The 21,165-nt window shown below is 53.0% G+C and overlaps 1 protein-coding gene across 2 annotated transcripts in view; it reads right to left on the bottom strand.

Moving 5' to 3' along the window:
• Window positions 1-19,873, bottom strand: part of CCDC50 (coiled-coil domain containing 50) — a 40,176-nt gene extending 20,303 nt beyond the window's left edge. For both annotated transcript variants that reach the window (XM_066620787.1, XM_066620786.1), the window contains exons 1-5: window positions 19,632-19,873; window positions 9,255-9,317; window positions 7,850-7,979; window positions 6,135-6,225; window positions 5,743-5,860 (exon numbers count right to left, since the gene is read on the bottom strand). In XM_066620787.1, the coding sequence (XP_066476884.1) occupies window positions 5,743-5,860; window positions 6,135-6,225; window positions 7,850-7,979; window positions 9,255-9,317; window positions 19,632-19,680 (451 nt within the window). In that variant the 5' untranslated portion in view covers window positions 19,681-19,873. The remainder of the gene's footprint in view (window positions 1-5,742; window positions 5,861-6,134; window positions 6,226-7,849; window positions 7,980-9,254; window positions 9,318-19,631) is intronic.
• Window positions 19,874-21,165: the final 1,292 nt, after the last annotated feature.

Raw genomic sequence — 21,165 nt, 5'->3', positions numbered from 1 at the left:
GCACATATGAAATGTGCTCAGCAAAGCTGGAAACTGATGCGGCTGCGTCTAGACCCCTCCCCTGGAACAACCTTCACAGAGGCATTTTTTATGCAGCCCACCTGCCCTGCTCAGCTGTAGCCTCTCCCCTCCCCACACACACTCAGATGCAGGTTGGGCCTAACAGGGGCCGTCTTAGCAGAGCTGGAAGAAAATAAACCTGCAACGCTTACAGCAGGTCTAGAATGAACGCAGAGACTTGCCCAAGAACCAGGCACGCGGGTACCCTACTCACCAGCACTCCGTTGGCACCCCAGGTCCATTTCCCTGTCCTCCCGTCGATGCGGAAAGGCTCTCGCCCCATGACCTGCTCTCTCTTGTTCTCTTTCTACATCCTTCCTGGGACCCTGCCAACTCAGCACTTCTGAGTCCTGGAGTCTGGCCTGATGGGAGGCCTTTGGTGCCAGGTGACCCTCACGGGGCAGCCTACGGTGGGTTGCATCTGGTGAGTGGCTGTTGCTGCAATGCCGGTTGGGGCACCTTTCCTCCATAACGGTGTTTGGACTTGGGGGCCTCCGGGATGTCTCTAGACGGAGCAACTGCCGTTCCTGATGCTTCTGGTACTTGCGGTCACAGGACAGATTTGGTCCCTCATCTTCCCTGTCCTGGGCGAGAGGGGGCAGCCCCCGAGTTCTCTCTCGACTCCGCGGCTTCCTCTCTTGCCGCTCCCTGCTACCTCCGCCAGCACATTCCAGCTCCCCGCCTAGAATAAAGGCAGGTGGGCCCCGCAGCCTCTCCTGGCTCACTGGTTCTCTTTCCCAGCAGTCCTTGTGCCCATGGCTGCCTTGGGCCAAGTTGTTGTCCTCTGGATACACAGCAGGCTCCCAGCTTTCCAGTTTTCTGTCCCGATTCTCTCTGTGGTGCCTCCGGCCACCCTTGGCCTTCCCCACTTCAGAGGAACTCCCAAACACCTCCAAGTCGAGGCCCTCAGAGACCAGGGGGGGCCCTCTGCGGTGCTCCCTGGGCCGTTGAGGATGCCTATCGCCACTCCGAGGATGGGGAGAGTGCGTACATGCAGAAGTCTGTTCCCCAAGGCTATCGCATGAGTGGTCTGAGCAACGAATGGATGAGACAAACAATGAAGGTGGGTTAGTGACACAGGGAAAATGGCAGGCACAGGCTGACATATCATGGGATGCAATGAAACACAGGGATTAAATGAGGAAAACAGAGGAAGTGCGGGGTGGGCAGGACACAGGCGTAAAGAAGAGCAGGAGATGGGGAACCAGGACTGCAGGCGGCAGTGGCAGGAAAGAAACCCAAGCAAGGAGCGGAGTGAGCAGCGGGGGCAGGAACCTCCCGTCACAGACACAAGCAGCATGCAAGGAAGGCCAGGCTCTGTGGCATTTCTGACCCAGCAGAGTCTCCCCCCGAACTCCGAACGCAGAGCAGCCCACGTTCTCCGCTACTCTGCAGGGGCTGCTAAGACACGGCCAGGTCACGCACAGACATTCCAGCATCCCGACCACCACCTCACAGCTCCAGCCGCAAGCGACAACCTGCACCAGTCCCATCCTCTGGCCACTGCCAGCACAGTCACATGCATGTCTACTCAGCTGAAAGCTCCACTGTGCTTAAACGGACCTACTCCCTGGTATTGGATAAAAGCAAACTCTAAAGTCTCCACGTATCAGACAAATTAGGATAATAAGCATCATATTTAGCTGCTTTGCATCAGATGCTCTGTTTCTGCCCATCAAGGGCACAGAGACACAAGTGTACTTGCCTGGAAGCAAGGCCCAAGCACCACAGACACCCGCCCATAAGTCGATCTCACAGATGTCGAGGGCAGGTCTTGAGCCAACAATCAAGGAATTTTCTATGACCCCCGGATAAGCTGGGGCTTAAACTTAGGGGGTGTCTGAGTTTGACCAATTTTGTCTGATTTTACCCGAGGCCAGATCCTGAAAAATAACCTACCAGTAACTGTTACCTAAGAACTGTACAGTCTCTAATTTATTAAAAATAGTATATAAGTATTAAAAACACAGTACAGGTGTGTGCCACTTAACAACTGTTTGCTTAACAATGGATCGCATATGTGACGGTGGTCAAAGCATAATAAATATATTCTTAATGAGGCAATGGCATCTCCCACAGCTTGCAGCAGAGAGTCTGTTTACACAACAGAGAGGCTCTTAATACAAAGAAGAGGCAATCTATCTCCAGTAGCCTGTGCAGCCAGCTAGTGTCTGGCAGGGAGTACCTGTTTACACAACAAAGGCAATAGATTGGACTGAATGTTCACTTAATAACCTTAATTGCATAACAACGGGGATTGGAGAACTTATCCCGGTCATGAAGTGGCGCACACCTGAATACATACATAGTATACATACAAGCATGTATATGTACATACATGTACATGTATACATATATAGTATGTATATAAATCATAGCAAAAATACTATTAAAAACAGTCTATAATTTATTAAAAACTATGATCTATCTCAGGGGTGCCCAAAACCCGGCCCTGGGGCCACTTGTGGCCAGTGAGGGCCCCCAATGCAGCCCTCATGGAGACCCCAGCCTCCAATGAGCCTCTGGCCTTCCGGAAAATTGCTGGAGCCCGCACTGGCCCAACGCAACCGCTCTCAGCATGAGGGCGACTGTTTGACCTCTCGCATTAGCTGCGGGATGAGGGCTCCCTCCACTGCTTGCTGTTTCACGTCTGTGATGCAGTAGCAGCAGCAAAGAAAAGGCCAGCCTTGCTTTGTGCAAGGCCTTTTATAGGCCTGGAGCTATCGCAAGACCTTCATTCATTCATATAAGTTCCACCTCTAGTATATTAGTTTATGTAAACTTATGTAAATTTATTCAAATTTTAAATGTAAATTAATTCTTTTCCCCCAGCCCCCGACACAGTGTCAGAGAGATGATGTGGTCCTCCTGCTGAAAACTTTGGACACCCCTGATCTATCTCATAGATCAGGGTCTCCAAACCCAGGCCCGGGGGCCAGATGTGGCCTCTTTCCAGCCCGCAGCCAACTTCTTGTCCCCTGAAAGCCTCTGGCCCACTCAACTGAACATGATCAGAACTGTGCTCTGATTGCGTCTGGAGGGTGTTCTGAGGGCCAGAGAGGTTGAATGAATGAGCCCATTCATTCATTTATTCACTCATCTAAGTTCCATCTCTAATTTATTTATTTAAATTTTATATTTAAATTTTTCCCCCGGCCCTCGAAACCATGCCAGATATTTGATGCGGCCCTCTGGCCAAAAAGTTTGGAGACCCCTGTCATAGATCATAACCCCTGCTAACTGGGACGAGGCACTTTTTAAGTGGGTGCTCTTCTTTTATTTAGTGTGGAGGGGGGGTGGAGAGTAACTGGCCCTCCTCACCCCAGCACTGGCTTTTCTAGTGGCTGTCTGCTGTTGTTCTTTTGCATCCTTTTAGATTGTCAGCCCTTTTGGGACAGGGTGTCATTAGTTATTTGATTTTTCTCTGTAAACCGTTTTGGGAACTTTCCGTTGAAAAGCGGTATATAAATACTGTTAATAATAGATCAGGGGTGCCCAAACCCTAGTCCCGGGGTCATTTGCGGCCCTCGGGGACTCCAGCCTGCAGGAAGCCTCAAGTCTCCAATGAGACTCTGGCCCTTCGGAGTCTTGCTGGAGCCCACACTGGCCGGCACAACTGCTCACAGCATGAGGGCGATTGTTTGACCTCTTGTGTGAGCTGTGGTACAAGAGCTCCCTCCACCGCTTGCTGTTTCACATCTGTGATGCAACAGTGGCTGTGAAGGAAAGGATGGCCTTGCTTTGTGCAAGGCCTTTTATAGGCTTTGAGCTATTGCAAGACCTTTATTCATTCATATAAGTTCCATCTCTAATATATTCATTTATGTAAATTTATTCAAATTTGAAATGTAAATTAATTATTTTTTTCCCCAGCCCCTGACACAGTGTCAGAGAGATGATGTGGCCCTCCTGCCAAAAAGTTTGGACACCTCTGTCACAGATCGTAAGATATATTTTTATTCATTAGCTTTTAAAATTGTATTCTTCACAACTTTTTTGTAAACACTATCAAAGTAAGGTCACAATCCCATCCATACTTTCCTAGGAGTAAGCATCATTGACTTAAATGGGACTTACTTCAGAGTAGACAAGCCTAGGATTGGGCAGGGAGCAGAGCGAGGTCTTCCTGGTTGCAGCCACCTCCGCCACCGGACCAACGAAGGGCAGGGAGTGCACGGAGAGCGTCCTGAGCTGCCCAATCCCTGACAGGTGCTCCCCGGTGCAGGGACCGTGCACCTCCCTCCCTGCCCGCTGCAGCCATGCACTTGGGAGTGGGCAGTGCAGGATGCTCCCCGCTCGCTCCCTGCCCTCTGTGGGTCCGGCGGTGGTGGCAGCAGGACGCCCCCGCTCCGCTGTGGTTCTGTAAAGGCAGCTTCACAGGTTCACATGCAAGGAGACTTTTGCAAGGGCACATCCCATTGTGATAAGGCTTGGGGCGCATTGTAGCCACATACTAAGAAGAGGCATAACTCTTGAGGAAAAACTGGAAGCAGGCGGGCTTCTCTTTGGAACCCATTTTCATGAGAAAGCCAAAGGCAGTGGGTTGAGAAGCAGGAAGAGACTGCAGCAGAAACCTGCACCTTTCCCCCCAAAACCATAGCAGAGCAAGAGCGCACATGCACGTGGGATACCAGGGGATGCCAGAACCACCCCATCAGAAACTGCAAGGTAACTACCCAGGCATTAACAATCCTTAGGCTTGTGGCTCATTTGACTGCAAGAGCAATTCAAAGTAGAAAGGAAGATTCAGCAAGGAGCTCAGCTTCCTGTAATATTTTGCAGGAGCAAAAGTCTTGCCAAGAAGTGATGTCTGACAGTGAACAGAAAGTTTGTTTATTTATTTATTCACATTTTTATATCCCCCTTCCTCCAAAGAGCTCAGGGCTATGTACACGGCTGCTCCCCTCCTTTTGTCCTCACAACAACCCTGTGAGGTAGGTGAGGCTGAGAGAAAGTGACTGGCCCAAGATCACCCAGGAAGCTTCACGGATGAGGGGGGATTTGAACCTGGATCTTCCAGGTCTGAGTCCACCTCCCAAACCACTACACCACCCCGACTCTGTGGGTCCTGTGCTGGATGCATCCATCCTCATAAGCAACATCCTGAGAGCAGCACTTCACTTCTCATCACACCACCACCCACTGGCCACAAGTGCTCTTGTAGACCACATAGGAAGAAGCCCCACCAGTGCCTGAAATCAACAACTAGTTCCCACCACAACTGCCACATGATGACCCGAGGAAGAGGACCTGAATCCCACAAGCAGAGCAGTAGCTTCCACTGACAACTGGATACCAACTGCACCTTTACCCACAACATGCAGATCAGAAGGAGTCAGATCAAAAAGAGGACAAGTGCCAGAGTGTTTCTTACAAGTTCCCTTTGAGCAGCAACTCCCAATCAGTCTGATTCTTAAACTCCTCCAAGTTCAAAAGCAGCTCAGGAGTCCAGCAGGAGAGCCAGAGAAAGCAAAACCGGTAAGAAACTCTGGCTCACAAACAGCGCACATTCACACAGTTTCCACAGCACAATTCAGTCTTCTGGATTGCAGCCTAGCGCCAGAGGCCTGTAATGCTGAGCTTCCGGATCAGAGGTGGACAACACCATCCCGCTGGAAGCCACACCCTGCAACTCACACTGCCTTGCATTGCGCAGCACTCACGGGCCAGGGCAACCATTACCTCTGCTTTCTGGATGGAGGCCCTTTTCGTAAGAGCCAGGCTGCAAAGGCTCTGCGGGGGGTTTCTTCCGTCTCTTCTCTTCCTGGAGCTCCTTCTGTTGTAGAATTCGGGCAATGTCCTAAAGAAATAACAGGCAGAGACAGGAGCCAGCTCTCAGGTTGCCCAAGCCTCCTGTAATGGCCATTTCAGAGACTGCAGGCTCCCCAGTTGAGGCAGGTGCCCACGGAGGGGCTGGAAAGCCTCTCCATGCAATGGGATCTGCAGCAGGCAGTCGCCTTCCCCCCCCTGGAAGCCCCCCCTCTTGTCCTTCCAGGCAAGCGGCCAGCCTGCTGCTAGGGAAATGTTTGAAAAACCTGCTCCAAGGCACACCCACGGCCTGAAGGCTGCCTTACCTCATCATCCTCTTCCTGCCGACGCCGCTGCTCTGCTTCAATGACCAGCTTGACTTGTATTTCCTGAGCAATCTCACAGTCCTGTCGCTCTCTGAATGGCACAGAAAGGGTGGGCAGGCAGGAAGGGAGAGAAGGGACACGTCAGGTGACACACATGGGCAGACAGAGGGAGAAAGCAAGGAGGCCCTGGGACTTGGCTGCCGGCCACGCAGTTGGAGACAAACAGCCCCACGAAAGAGTGCTGCATTCTGATGTACCTGCTGCATTCACAGACACCATTCCAAAATCTCCTGCACTTGGCTTGTCACCAAAAACAGAAAAGCTCCACCACTGATGGGCAAAGGCTCTTCCAGGACCCATCGTTTAACTTGGGACACAGGGAGGCAGAGCCATATGGCAGTAGATGGTCTTAAGGCACCAAGCAGCATCCAACCATGGAGGACTCTAAAGGTGGCAACTGGCACCCTGAATTGAACCCAGGGAGTCGGGCTGCAGCATTTGGTCCCAGCTGTAGATTCCAAGTACTTCCAAGGGCAGTCCCCATGCAGAGCACATGGCGACAACCCGACCAGGACTTGCTGGGGCACAAAGTTACTTTCTAAAGGCAGGGCTGCAGCTGGAGCACCAGCTGGAACTGCACAAAGCCACACAAGGCCACAGCCCCCCTCCCCAGGCCACTTTCCAGGAACAGAGCCAGATCCAGGAGCCCTACCCTATCCTTCAGTGGAAGAGCAGTCCCCTTCCCAGGCAAACTCTCTGCTGCCCCCCAGCACATCTGCCTGCTCAGGATTTCCTGCGCTTTTGGTGGATACAGCAGTGACAGAGGGAAGCAACCCCTTATGCCACAGGGATTTTCAGATGGATCCAAACACAAGGCCCCGGATTGTGGCCTCATTCCAGATCCTGTCCTTGAAAAGCCGAGGAGGTCCCCTGTGCCCAGGCTGCTTCATCCACGGCCAGCTGGCTTCCTTCCACACACCCACCACTCACACGCCCTGACCTCCCCTGCTTTTGTGCTCCTGTGTGAGGGCCACATAGCAGCACTGAAGCTATTTGCCTCCAGCACATCTTCAAAAGCAAACCCCATCAGCACACAGAAGAGGCAAAGTGCTTTGGCCACCCACCCGCAGCCGCTCCCCTTCTCCGCCGACTTAATTCCTGGCTGCTTCTTCAGTGCAAAGACCCTCAGGGGAAAGGGCTGGAAAACACTTTTGCCTGGGACTCTGGAGAGCAGCACAGGATTAGATGGCTGTTCACACACGAAGGTAAGCTGCACCCAGGTACGAATATTCACGTGTTCCGTTCAGTGGAGATACAATCCGGATATAGTGTACATAGATTATTGCTCTGTATAAATGAACCTGGTACAGCCAAATCCCACAGATATGTGCACGTGGGCACAGCATAATGCGCAAAGAGCCTCAGCACAAGGCAGTTGGGGATGTGTGCAAGAGCTGTATGCTGAGGACTGAGCACCTGCTATGCTCAAAGAAGGCTAAAGCCCAGTCCCAGGCTGGGAAGGACACCTCTTTACCCAACCACTTGGTGAGGCACTTCCTGCCAGGGCTGGGCTAGATGGACTACTGGCCACTTTCACGTGTTTATAGGCTCTGCAGTAAAGGGTAAGACAGACAGCTGACTCCATGATTCTGTTCACCTACACCTGAGAGGAGCAGCCACAGGATTAAAAAAACCATGGCACTCGGTGCACTCACATGTCTTTGCGGCGCTCCTGAATACAGGCGTGTGCCTTGCGGTCCTCTTCCTCCTGTAGCAGCTTGGCCATTTGCAAGTCATGTTGCACCAAACGGTTGCGCTGGACATTTGTTGCCAAGTGGTGCTCAACTGCATGGAGACATGAATGCACACTGTTAGTCTGTGAGTCCCAGAGAGCCAGTGAGTCCTTGGTTAAACTCCCCATTATGCCTTTCCAGGTAAACTAGAAGACTCTGGACAGATGTCTAGATTGGGAGGGGGTCAAAATCAGAACAACATCCAGGCGCCCACTTTTCCCTGACTGCCATCTTCTTTTAAAACAGCTTGCATGAACTCTAATACTGTACAAATAGTGCTTGAGAAGTACAAGGAGGACAGGGAGGGGCAGCCAAGATATTTGCCATCCACCTGCAGGGGGGAGGGGGGGAATTGCCACCAGGAGGAAAATGTGCCTGTCCCACAATCCATGCTCTTTGGACAGTAGCACCAGTAGTGCCAGAGAGCTCCCCTGAGTTAATGCGCAACACTACAGAAGACCACACCACACCTCTCCTCAACAACCATTACCACCCAGCCAGCTCCAGACCCACAATCCTTAAGGCAAGTTCAACTCTCCACCCCGAGGCATGTGTGATGTGGGCAAGGGGCATCTGAGGCCCAACATGCTGTAGGGGTTGTCTGTTCTGCCTGGTCTTGCTGCCTTTTCCAAGGCAGACCGATGGTACCCCCACCCCCACAATTCCACCTGCACATCCAGTTCAGACAGCTGTGCCAGGCTATCCCCCAATACTGCCCTTCTCTTTACAGCTCCCACAGCAAGCAAAAGTTCACAGCACTCTTTGATCAAAGGCCTCCAACCTCATGAAAAGAGTTTGAAGAAGAGGCGGGCTGGGCTCTCCTCACAACCTTGAGACAAACAAAATCGTAAGTAAGATGCTCAGGAAGGTGAATTCTGAGCACAACACAACATTCTGCGATCCCACAAAATGGCGCACAGGCACAGCTCTGCTGGGCTGCAGCTGCACTGCAATTCTGCAGGATCACGGAACACCGCACTGTGTGCAGAATTCACCTTCCTGCGCGCCTTGGCTTTCACTCCTCTGTGTCTTAAGAACTAGCAGGTTTCTAGCCCTTAAGATTGAGTGTACAAGGAGGGCAGTGCCAGATGTCAGAAGCCAGAGGGTGAGCTGCCTAAGTCTTCCAGGAGCTTGGGGGCCATGAGGCCCTGTGTAGCTCCCAACTCCCCCCCCCCCCATGCAAAACTATCATTAGGCAAAGCAGCGAGAGAGACAAAGCCCAGCAAAGTCAGAGACTTTATGATGTTCACGGGCTGGATTTGCGTGGGGCATTTCCATGTGGCATTTCATGTGGTAAAACCCGCTTTGGTGGTCCAAGGAGACTTACTTTCCTGTTCTTGCAAGCTGTGGGCCAAAGTGTGGTCTTCCAGGACAGCAAAGTCTCGGCACACTGAGGAGACAAAACGGGGGGGGGGGGGGGAGGAGAGCTCGGTGAGGAGAAAGGTAAGCCAGGAGCCCAGCTGACAAAAGCCAGGATGGTCATTCTAGAGCACAGAACCTTTTCCCCCCAACTGTCCCAAGGCTGCTGCCTGACCAAGTGGAGGAAACAAGGGATGTGATGCACATTATAGGCACAAACACTACCTCCCCACAGATGCTGCAAGAACACCCTAAAGCAGAGCATACTCCTGGCTCAAGACCTGGAAAGCACCAACTGGAGAGACATGACTGAGACATACAGAATTATGCAGAGGGTGAATAGAGTGGCTAGAGGGATGTTCATCTCCCTCTCACACAACACCAGAACCAGGGGACATCCACTAAAACAGAGTGTCGGGAGACTCAGAACAGACAAAAAAAAATATATCTTTACCCAGCATGTAATTAGCCTGTGGAACTCCTTGCCACAGGATGTGGTGGTGGTATCTGCCCTAAATGCCTTTAAAAGGCGACTGGACAGATTTCTAGTCCATCACAGGTTACAAACTGCGATGGTTTTGTGCAACCTGATTTTAGAAGGAGGCTACCTCAGAATGTCAGGTACAAGGGATTGGCAACAGGATTCAAGTTTCTTGTCGTCTTGTATGTTCCCTGAGGCACCTGGTGGGTCACAGTGAGACACAGGAAGCTGGACTAGATGGGCCTTGTCCTGATCCAGTGGGGCTCACCTGATGTTCTTAAACTGGGTGGCTTTCTGAAACGTAAAAGGCTTATACCAGAATTCCTCAACGTGTACTCCGAGGAGCCCTGGGGCTCCCCCACTTACCTGGAGCACACAGTGCCTCACACAGCTCCAGGATGCCCAAAGGAAGCCTCCTGTAGGTTTGCCCCTGCTTTAAACGGTGCTTCCAGAAAACCAGAAGCACAGCTTCCAACCCCGTCAGGAGCCTCAGAGAGCCTTCCGTGGGGTCCTCAAGGTGCAAGAGGCTCTGCGCCTGAGGCATTTGCCCCGTAGAGTGAATGGGAGGTTCGAACTACTTACATGAAGGAGGGCCAATTCCCTCTTTCTGTAAGAGCTAAAAAGATAAATAAAATGTGCATCTCTCCAATCTGAGAACTGAAGGTGAGTACGGCGTTTGGATACGAAGGAGAGTCAAGGCAGAACGTTGCACAAGGTGTCTTCTGTCTCCAAATTACAAAGATGGAATATTTTGTGCATCTCTCTAATTTTGCCTGATTTATTCTGAACCCAAGTATCTGGGGTGTTGGTGGGAGTGCTGCCCTTCCCTCCCCCCCAGAACAGCACAGCAGTAAGAGAGGTGATTCACAACACTTAAGCAGCTGGAGGCATCACCATTACGCTTTTAATTGGCCCCATTAATGGCAATTGGCAGACTAACTAAATGAAATCACCCAGACAGCGAGCCCAGCTTTTTGCTTCCAGGCAGCCTCCTGTGGCTGATGTGGGCTTGAGCTCTGCATGAGGAGCAGTGGCATAGCTGGAAGAAGTGCCGCCCTGGGACACACCTTCCAGGATCACGCCCTGACCTGGGCCTCCCCCTGATCTGTACACAACTGGAGTTGCACTTCAGGGGCATCTGGAAGGTGTTCCGAGGACTGGGATGGCCTCCCTGGGCCTTAGAAAGTCTTCTAAAGCTTTTTAAGGTCTTAAACATAGCTTCTGGTTTTGCCCAAAAAACCGAAAGTGACATTCTAAGGTCTTCCGGAGGTGGCCTCCCTAGGCCTCAGAACACCCTCCCTGCGCTTGTCAGAGGCTGCCTGAAGCAAGTGGCCTCACTCCAAGTAGCTCAGTTGCAAGTGGGGGAGCAGGACCCTGGAAACCATAACAGGAGCAGCATTGCCACTACCCACGGAGTGCTACCTGGAATCACAGCATCCCTGTGACCCAGCTATGCAACTGGTGACCATCTCCTGTCTGAAGCACTTCTTTTGATCGGCTGTTCTTTGTAGGCTTGTCTGAGGCGTTCTGATTCTGTCCATCTTTCGGTCTGTCCCACTCCCCAAGCTTCAGGAAGGAATAGAAACAGACATCCTACTTTGGAGCACAATTTGTGGTGCCAAATAGAGGCCATTTGACCCTTGGCTCTATTCCATCCATTAATCCATGGTTATTTAAAAAACAGGTAGCCAGAATTCACTGCACAAGGAGCCTTCAAAAGGTCAGGCCACCTCTCCTACCTCCTGGTGCTGCAATTATAAAACCCAAAACCAAGCGGAAGAAGAACAGCTTGAGCAAAAGGCAGATCCAAAGACAGCTTGCAAGCGAAGCCACCCACACGTCTGGGGATCTGGCAACCATCAGGACTGTTTCCACAGTCGCTGTCTGAAGACATATGTCTGAAGTCCTGCACCCCGGGGAGGCTGCAAGCGTCACTTCAGAATCCCCATCCAGGTGCCGTCCACTGCCAGGACCGACCAGTTTCTGCAATATTCCCAGCTGAGGCTCTCAAAAGTAAAACAGACATAGAATAAGATAAGTCATGGAAGAAATTCACTGCTGTGGAAAATCAGCAATCCTCACCCTTGTTCTCAGCCATCTGATAGCCAGACAGGCACGGGGGGGGGGGGGTGAAGTGTCTGGAAAAACAGAACCCATGCGCACCCTCGCCCCTTGTCATTCGACAGAGAGGGGATGATGCTCTCCTCCCCTGCCATGAAGCCTTCACAGGGACTGCTGACTCTCTGTGACAAGAGATGTGTGCTCATCTCTGGGAAAGACAACCAGGAGCACTTAAGAACATAAGAACAGCCCCACTGGATCAGGCCATAGGCCCACCTAGTCCAGCTTCCTGTATCTCACAGCGGCCCACCAAATGCCCCAGGGAGCACACCAGATAACAAGAGACCTGCAAGGCCTCCTGGGAATTGTAGTTTAAGAACATAAGAACAGCCCCACTGGATCAGGCCATGGCCCATCTAGTCCAGCTTCCTGTATCTCACAGCGGCCCACCAAATGCCCCAGGGAGCACACCAGATAACAAGAGACCTGCAAGGCTTCCTGGGAATTGCAGTTAAGAACAGCCCCACTGGATCAGGCCATAGGCCCACCTAGTCCAGCTTCCTGTATCTCACTGCGGCCCACCAAATGCCCCAGGGAGCACACCAGATAACAAGAGACCTGGAATGCAGGAAAAAGTTGATGTTTTGGTTTTGCATTGAGCAGGAGGCAGGGGGGGGGGAGGTGGGAGTGGGCTCTCTTGTCCATCTCTGAAGGAGCCGATGGTCATTGGATGAAGGTTTTTTTCCCTGGAAGAGTGAGGGGAGAAGGTGGGGGGAGGCGGTTCCTAGCCATCCAGGAGAAACGGCATGGCTCCAGCAGGCTCGTTGAATGACCAGCTACAATGGAACTACTTCTGAGTAGAGCTGCAAAGGATTGGGTCATCCTGGTAAGCCTCCCAGCTGCTGCACATGACCCTCCTACCTCTTGCTGCTTCTGTCCCCACACTTCATCCCACCCCCTCCCACCTTGTTTACAGATGGGACAGGGACAGCAGGGAAGTATTAAATGAGAACTTCGACACACACACACCCTAGCAGCAGCTCTAGTTTTTTCTGCAGAGCCATGGTTGACTTTTTTTTACAGAACTCAAGTCTTTTAGAGTCTCCAAAATGCTCTGGGTGACTTGGAAAGTCTGCCCGTTAGGAATCGTTTTTGAGTCGAGTTAAAGGGGTAGAGACTCATGAGTAGTTTTCAGCTACAGTACAGTAAACCAATGAGAGACCGTCATATAAGTGACGCACACCTGTATTAATGGGGGAGAACAACTGTACTCCCAATGGCAGAAGAGCCTGCAACAAGGTTCTAGTGATGGACCTCAGGAAGTAGGAAAAGGTCAGTACTGGAGAAGGCATCAGAGGCTTTCCTTTACTAAGGAAAGCTGCAAACATCTGCCTGCCTGCCCCCACCCATCTGGACAGAGCCCAGCAGGAGCTGCCAAAGTTTTCACAGACACAGCTTCAGGGCTCCAAGGACCCTCACAGGCCAAGGAGAAGGTGAAGAAGGAATCAAGGGCCTAAATGGAAGGAAGCAGCCTTTGCAGGCAGCTTTCCAGCTCCATCAGGAGTGAGGAAAGTGACCTTTACCCACAAGAAGGAGGGAGGGAAGGAGGCAGGCCAGGCACTTGTCTCTGAAGCAGCACTGGCTATCGCAGGCAGGCGCAAGGGGGTTGCCCTGGTGATGACGGACACTGTTCCACACACGCTGGCTTGTTGGCCCTTTGTCTGGCAACAGATGCAGCTGCACAGTCAGTGCCAAGTCACCGCACAGGCCGGGTCATGCCTCCTGACTCACTGCAGAGTTGTGCAGGTTTCATGCAAAGTCTGGATTTAAAGCCACAGAACACCACCGCAAAGACTCACATCTTTTTCGTTTTTCCAAGTCAGAACTGGCTAAGAGGGTGGAGACAGCTCTTAAATAAGCCAGATGGGAGAAGCGTCTACGAGGGCATCTCCACTGGTTCAGAAGCCTGGAGGGTTTAAAGGCAGGCTGGATCTTCAGGACAATAAATACCAAGGCTCAGTTCAGGCTTAAGAATTCAGGGAGTGCAAACGTCCTTGAGAAAAGGTTGCTCTTCTGTTGACTGGTGAAGGGTGACTGACCCAACACCTCCACACCAAGTGTAGATATCAGATTACACCTACCCTAAGACAAGGTGCCCCTACAGGGAGCGGAACAGCGGAGGGTGCAGGCCCCCCACTCAGACACAGCTGCAGTAGGCCGCCCTGCAAATCTTGGTGGAAACAGTGAACTCCTCTTCTTGAAGTGAGCACACTCTCTCTGGGACTCTCTCCTGAGCATTTCCAAACAGAGAGGAGTGGGGTTGACTTTCCACAAACAGAGCAAACTGCTGCTGGGAGTGGCTGAGTAAACATGGAGTGTGCATGAGGTCGAAGGCAGAATGTGTCAGGAGTTCATGTAGCCAGTCCGGGACACAGGCACAGAGTTCGGAAAATGAGGGCCTTCTCCAAAACTGACAGAGACACAGGAGTTGAGTTATTGGGGGGCAGCATATTGCTGGTGGGGGGGGGGGAGGGAATGACAACCCACCAAGCATCAGAGAGCTTACATTTCCAAACAGGGAATGGGGAGGTTCAATTATTTTTTGCTTCCACTATCTAAGCACCCAGGCACAAGTGCACACTGAAAGAGTCGCATGCCTTCAGGGGTAAGAAAGCCTCCTACATAAGAACAGCCCCACTGGATCAGGCCATAGGCCCATCTAGTCCAGCTTCCTGTACATCACAGCGGCCCACCAAATGCCCCGGGGAGCACACCAGATAACAAGAGACCTCATCCTGGTGCCCTTCCTTGCATCTGGCCTTCTGACATAGCCCATTTCTAAAATCAGGAGGATGCACATACACTTCATGGCTTGTACCCCATAATGGATTTTTCCTCCAGAAACTTGTCCAATCTCCTTTTAAAGGTGTCCAGGCCAGACGCCATCACCACATCCTGCGGCAAGGAGTTCCACAGACCAACCACATGCTGAGTAAAGAAATATTTTCTTTTGTCTGTTCTAACTCTCCCAACACTCAATTTGAGTGGCTGTCCCTGGTTCTGGTGTTATGTGAGAGTGTAAAGATCCACTTTATCCTTCCCCTGCATAATTTTGTATGTCTCAATCATGTCCCCCCTCAGGCGTCTCTTTTCTAGGCTGAAGAGGCCCAAATGCCGTAGCCTTTCCTCGTAAGGAAGGTGCCCCAGCCCCGTAATCATTTTAGTCACTCTCTTTTGCACCTGACTGTCACTTTTGCCTTTACAAGCTGCAGGTGGCTGGGGAACTCCTTGCACATACCCACGGTTCCCACCTCCTTTTGCTCACCATCTAGTCTGATGAAGAATTCTACAGGGCTTGAAAGCTTGCTGCTGGATGCCTTTATTAGGACCAACCAGAGAGTAACAAGGTATTCCTCTGCTTTGGCCTGCATGTGTGCAGGCCTCCTCTCTCTCTCTCTCATACATACACAGACCGAGCAACAAGGCCACTTGGGCTGACAGTGCCGTGCAAGACTGAAGGTGCAAATGACTTCCACAAGAATGCCATATGCAAGGGAGGGCACCAGGATGAGGTCTCTTGTTATCTGGTGTGCTCCCTGGGGCATTTGGTGGGCTGCTGTGATGTACAGGAAGCTGGACTAGATGGGCCTATGGCTTGATCCAGTGGGGCTGTTCTCAAACTGGGGCTGTCATTCTGTGGGTCAGCCCCTGTCCCTTGCATGCAGAAGGCCCCACATTCAGAGCCTAGGTAAAGGGAGTTAAAGGGAGTAATTTGTACCCGGGTTCATGGTCAAAGGGGGCTCGGAAGCCCAAGGAGGGGGCCCAGAAATTTCCTGGGATCTTACATTTTCCCATCTCACTCAGGCAACTTGCCTGCACAGGATGCTGGGGGCACTACCGCGGGCATGCAGCTGCCGCTACTGCCACAAGCCGTATGCGCTGGGCCAAGGCCTTGACACAATGTCAGACAGGGAACTGGCCTGCTCGAGTAGCTCTGTAGCTTGTGGATCTGCTACCATGAATGAGCGTATAGGAGTTCAGGGACACAGCTGTGGGACTACAGCTGCTACAGAAATATGTTTTGGTGCACACAGGGCATTTTCCATTCTAGTGTGAGCCTAAATACGATGATGCTAATTTTCTGCAGGATTTTCTATATTTAAAAGATTTTAGAGAGACTTAGGAATGTGTTTAGTTTTCCATATTACTGTATGCAGTTGCCGATGCCATGCAGGTGGGTAGACTTGGGCTCCAAAGACTTTTTCAGCTGTTTTCAGCCCCTACCCTATTTTGTCCTTCCCCACCTCCATTCTGCTTGCCCCATCACCACCCTCCCCTCGTCTGTTTCAGCCGGGGGGGGGGCTCCATATGGCCCCTGCATATGCTTTGTGCTTTTCTAATTGGCAGCAGAAAAGGGACTTCCAGCTTTCCCTGCTCAATGACACTTTCTCCATCTTTTCCCACAGCTCAGCAACAGCCAGCTGACATCAGGACATCACCACATGAAAGGGGGTTCCTGGCCTTTTTGTAGCAGGGCTGGATTGTGAGCCTGAGGTTAAGATCAAGGAGCAGCCAAAGCTTTGTGGGCAACTCCTTTGTGGCAGTCCCAGGAGTCCCTGCCCACCCCTCTTTCAGAGCAGACAACAGCAGGCTATGGAGAGAGCAGCCCAGAAGACAATAGACCAGACCCCTCCCCACTCAGCCTCCTGGATGTGCATGAAAAGAAGAAAACAAAATGATACTGAATATTGGCCAGAAAGCCTCTCTCGGGCATCTGGCTGGAAAAAAGTCAAATGGCAGAAGGTACAAAATACAGCAAACACTTGTCTCTCCACTTCGCTGGCACTCTCTCTCTCTCTCTCTCTCTCTCTCTCTCTCTCTGAATGACTTTCAGAGCAATATTTGTTGGGTCTCCCTCCCTGACTCCCATTCCCACCCCATATTTTATTGTACATTGTATAAACTTTGCTAAAGTATCCTGAAAAGATGGGTTGGAGCCGCAATATACCATTCATCTGTTAAAAATGTGTATTCCAATTTTTAACTATTAAATGATGGCTTGCTTGTATTTGATCCACAATGACACTAATAAAGCACACAGCTTGCTAGCTGAAGGGCAAAATATAAATCTTAACAACTCACTCATTAAAACAACCAAAAACAAACAAAAATAGAATTTTAGAGCATTTCTATCTCAAGGTTTTTTTTGGCAATAAACTCCAGAATCTTTACAACAAGCCTGCAGTGTAGGTCAATCAGATTATCACAATATGATGCTGAGGCTCAGCTCACTGAGTTCTGCCTACAGCTGCTTCTGAAGTGAGGTCACAGCTCAGACCAGCTCTAAAAACTAAGCCCTTCTTAGTGCAGGGTCACAGACGACAGGAAGAAGAGAGCAGAGATGCCCAAGGGGACCCTCTCTGCTGAGGCTTCCTGCATCACGTCCAAGGGGGGAACCCAAGCAAGGCATCATGACAGCGAGAGCGAGATGGGAACTGCACTTCAGATATGACCTGGCAGAGGAAGGACAGAACAGGATGTTCTTCCTGCTGCCTCTTCTGATAACACACAAAGCTGCCTTCACAGTCACTCGTGAGAGCAGGCTTCGTTGTCCATCCCGGCTGCAAAAGCACAAGAGAGACCTTGGAATGCAGTCTGCTGGAGGAACATGGCCCAAGTGCAAATCACATCAGGGTTTGCAACAACAGAGGGGCAAAAAGTACAGCTTAGAAGATCAATGCCGGGAGTGCAGAAGAAAAGGCGCAGAACCCTTTGGACAAGTGCGCAGAAAACCGCCATACAAATGTCACTCCTCACTCCTACTGTTACCCTGCAGGGCTGCCGAAAGGTGACACATGAGCAACAATCCTTCTGACAACCACACAGTTTAAGGCTGTACCCTGTTGCAAATCCAAGCAGCCTCTTAATGTTTTAACCACCATAACCATGTTGGTTATTGCACAGCAAATGCAACTACCACAACAGGGGGAGGGAATTCTACAGAGCAGGAAAATACCTTTTTTCCATCTCCTGCTCCCCATTTTGCAAGGGCAATCATGCTGCCTTCCGCTTCATGCATCTATTATGTGTTTTGACATACACCAGAAAATCAGAAAGTGAGGATGTGGCCAACAAGTGCACTGTGTGGGTCCTTCATCAAGGGACTCATTTGGTGGCACATGTATGCAGCAGCCAGACTGAGTTTGCCCTTCTACCAGCTGAACCAATTCACTACAGATTTGGTTCTCACCATTTTGGTCCAGTGACCACATGCTAGGGCCTTAAAAGGGCTGAGTGAATTTGTCCTGTCCCAAAACAAGTGCAATCCCACTCACCCCTGTACTCCACAGCAGCATACCCAAACTCATCAGTGCTCAGCCAATTCTACACCCAAAATTGCTCCCAGGCATCAAGAAGCAGGCCCTGAGAGGATGGGGAGAGGAACCTCCCACCCTCTGGCCACCCTGATGATCTCAGGTGCTGAAATCCACCAGGAAGGTGAAGGAGCCCTGCAGCTTAACAAACGCGTGTCATGGGAGGGGGGGGCTCCAGCGCATGCCCCCCTGGAAGCAGCACCACAGGAGCAGGAAGGAGTGGCCTTTGCCTCTGCTCCTCCCACCTGTTGCCACCTTTCCAGGAGCAGGACACCCTGCCAAGGGGCAGCAGAGGACATTGCAGTGGTCAGCCAAGCATGCAACATAAGGAAGTGGTCCAGCTCCACCTGGATTGTGGGGGGAGGGCAGGAGGGAGCTTTCCTTGTCATTTCTCACCCACTCTTATTGTTCTGCATTCAATTTTCAGCTGCCTTTTTTGGCTATGAAGCGGGTACAGCCAAAGAGGGCAGAAGAGAAAGATAAATGCTGGCTCATCAAAAGGAAGACTGAGCCCAGAAACCACCCTGTGTAGGGCTTCGAGATGTGGCAGGAATCCATAGCTGGAGCAGTCTGTTTAAGGCAGGATTATATGCAGGGATGTGCAGTGGCTGGGGAGGGAGGGGAGGCAGAGCCTCCCCGACAGAGTCCTTGGGAGGTGCCCACCACATTCAAGCCAGCGCAGAGTGAGGACAGGGGGAGTGCAGAGCGCCGCGTGGGTTGAGTGTGTGTGGGCACCTCCCACAGCGGCAGTGATTTTGGAAGGACTCCGGTGGGGAGGCTCTGCCTCACCTGCCTCCCCAGCCACGCAGGTCCTGGATTAAGCCCAAGACTTTCTGAACACGATGGGCTTCCTTTGGAGCAAGACACATACCACCGTTTCCAGACCCCTCTCCACCATGACACGAAAGACAACGCTGGGGGGGGGGGGGGAGGCATCCTGGATTGTCTGACCCGGAGAGGCCAACACTGCAGGGTGAGCGCCCGGAATGGCGACGAAGATGCAAAAGGGGGCGCTCCCTTCCGCGCCCAACCTGCCCGCCCGCCGAGTCTTCTTTGCTGCCGGCCAAAGACTGCAAACCCATTGACAATTTCCTGGGAGTAAGCCCCACTGACTACAATGGGATTTGCTTCCGAGCAGACACGGCTAGGCTGGGGCTCAAAGCCCAACGGTGCCTGTGCGCCCCCCGGCAAAGAAGGGCAGCTGCCTCTCCCCCGGGCGGGCGGGAAGCCTCTTCCGCGGAGACAAAGGGAGCCCCGCTGCTCGTCCCGTCCGCCGGTCCCGCGGAAGGCGGCGCCCCTGCGGGCTCCGGGCAGGCACCGCGGGGCTGGGCTGGGCTGCCGGAGGGGGCGGGCGATGCAGCTCCGACCACCCCGACACCTGCCTGGGCAGCCGCGCCCCGCGAGGCGGAGGCGGAGGCGGCCGCCTTACCTTCCTTGACGCCGGGCAGCTTGGACTGGTCGATGCCCAGCTCAGCCATGTCTGCCGCCGGAGGAGGAGCGCAGCACGGCGGGCAGGGGGCTTTCCCGGCGCCGGTCCAGCCTCCCTGCCTCCTGCAGCTGCTGGCGCTCGGGGGGCACGATCCTGGGGTGCTCCGGGGCCCCGATCCGGGGGGACTCCGGGGAAGCTCGCCTGCAGGGACCGACCCTGGGACCCCTCCCCGCACACAGGCACGGCTGAACCCAAGGCAGCTCTCCTCCCTCCCCCGCCCGCCCCCCTGCGCGGAACTCTGGGAACTGTAGTCCCGGCGCCTCCCCCTAGGCGTGCGGGGGGGTTCCCGTGCCTGGCCGAGGGTGGGGGCTGCTGCTGCCACGAGCGCCCGGCCTGAGCTGACCTGGCCGGGCAGGAGCACGTGGGAAGAGATCAGGCGAGGCACCTGGCTTGGGGACCCCCCAGAAGGTGCCAGCTGTAGGTCCCGTCCCCCCCCCCCCGAGGCAGGCTGAACTCTGTCCGTGGGGCGTCCCTCTGAGCCAGCAGAGGCAGGGCAGGCAGTGCCTCCCCGCCGGAGTCCTTCAGCCCTAACCGTCTCAGGGGAGGCAGAGCCTCCCCGCCGGGGTCCTTGGCAAAGCGCCGCCGCCGCCGTGGGAGGCGCTGGAGCGCGTCGCTGCCCCCGCCTCCCTCCAGCCAGGCGGCTGCGGACGCCCGACGTGCCCTGCCTGAGCCGGGTGTGAAGCGAGCGCGGCCAGGACTCCGCTGCGGCTCTGCCCGCTTCGCCAGCCCGCAGTCAGCCCTGCCCGGGCGCGACCCGCGGTCTGCAAATGACAGGAGGCTCTTCCCGAGGCCGCTCCTCGGAAGCCCGGGCGGCCAGGCGGCAGCCCAGCAGGGCTTGGCCAGCTGCGCGCCGGACCGGGCCAGAGGGGTGCGTGCCAAGGCGGTGCCCTTCTCCCGCCAGGGACCCACCACCAAGAGGGGCTGGCGGCCCCGCTGCCCTCCAGGTCTCTGCTTGGCAGCAGCCTGCACTCCCATTGCACAAGCCAGTCCGGGAGGGGGTGGTGAGGGGGGATGTGGGGAGCAAATTCGGTGGCAAGGCTGAGAAGAGCCCCCCTGGATCAGGCCCAAGGCCCATCTAGCCCAGCTTCCTGCATCTCACAGCGGCCCACCAAATGCCACAGGAAGCACACAAGACGACACAACCTGCGTCCTGGTGCCCTCCCTGCATCTGGCAGTCAGAGGCAGCCTACCTCTCCCTTGCACGTATCTACCTGACTTGTAACCCTTGATGAACTTTTATTAATTATTATTATTATTATTAACAGTATTTATATACCGCTTTTCAACTAAAAGTTCACAAAGCGGTTTACAGAGAAAAATCAAAACTTTTCCTTCAGAAATTTGTCCAATCCCCTTTTAAAGGCATCTAGGCAAGATGTTATAACTACTTCCTGTGGCAAGGCGTTCCACAGACTTTTATTCTGAATATCCAAGTTCAGTGATGGGTGGGGGTGAGGACAGGCCAGCACCCACT

The sequence above is a fragment of the Tiliqua scincoides genome, chromosome 3, assembly GCF_035046505.1.
Source record: "Tiliqua scincoides isolate rTilSci1 chromosome 3, rTilSci1.hap2, whole genome shotgun sequence".
In the NCBI taxonomy this organism is placed as follows: Eukaryota; Metazoa; Chordata; class Lepidosauria; order Squamata; family Scincidae; genus Tiliqua; species Tiliqua scincoides.
Note: the sequence above shows the minus strand (reverse complement) of the source record. Positions and strands in the feature narration are given on the sequence as shown.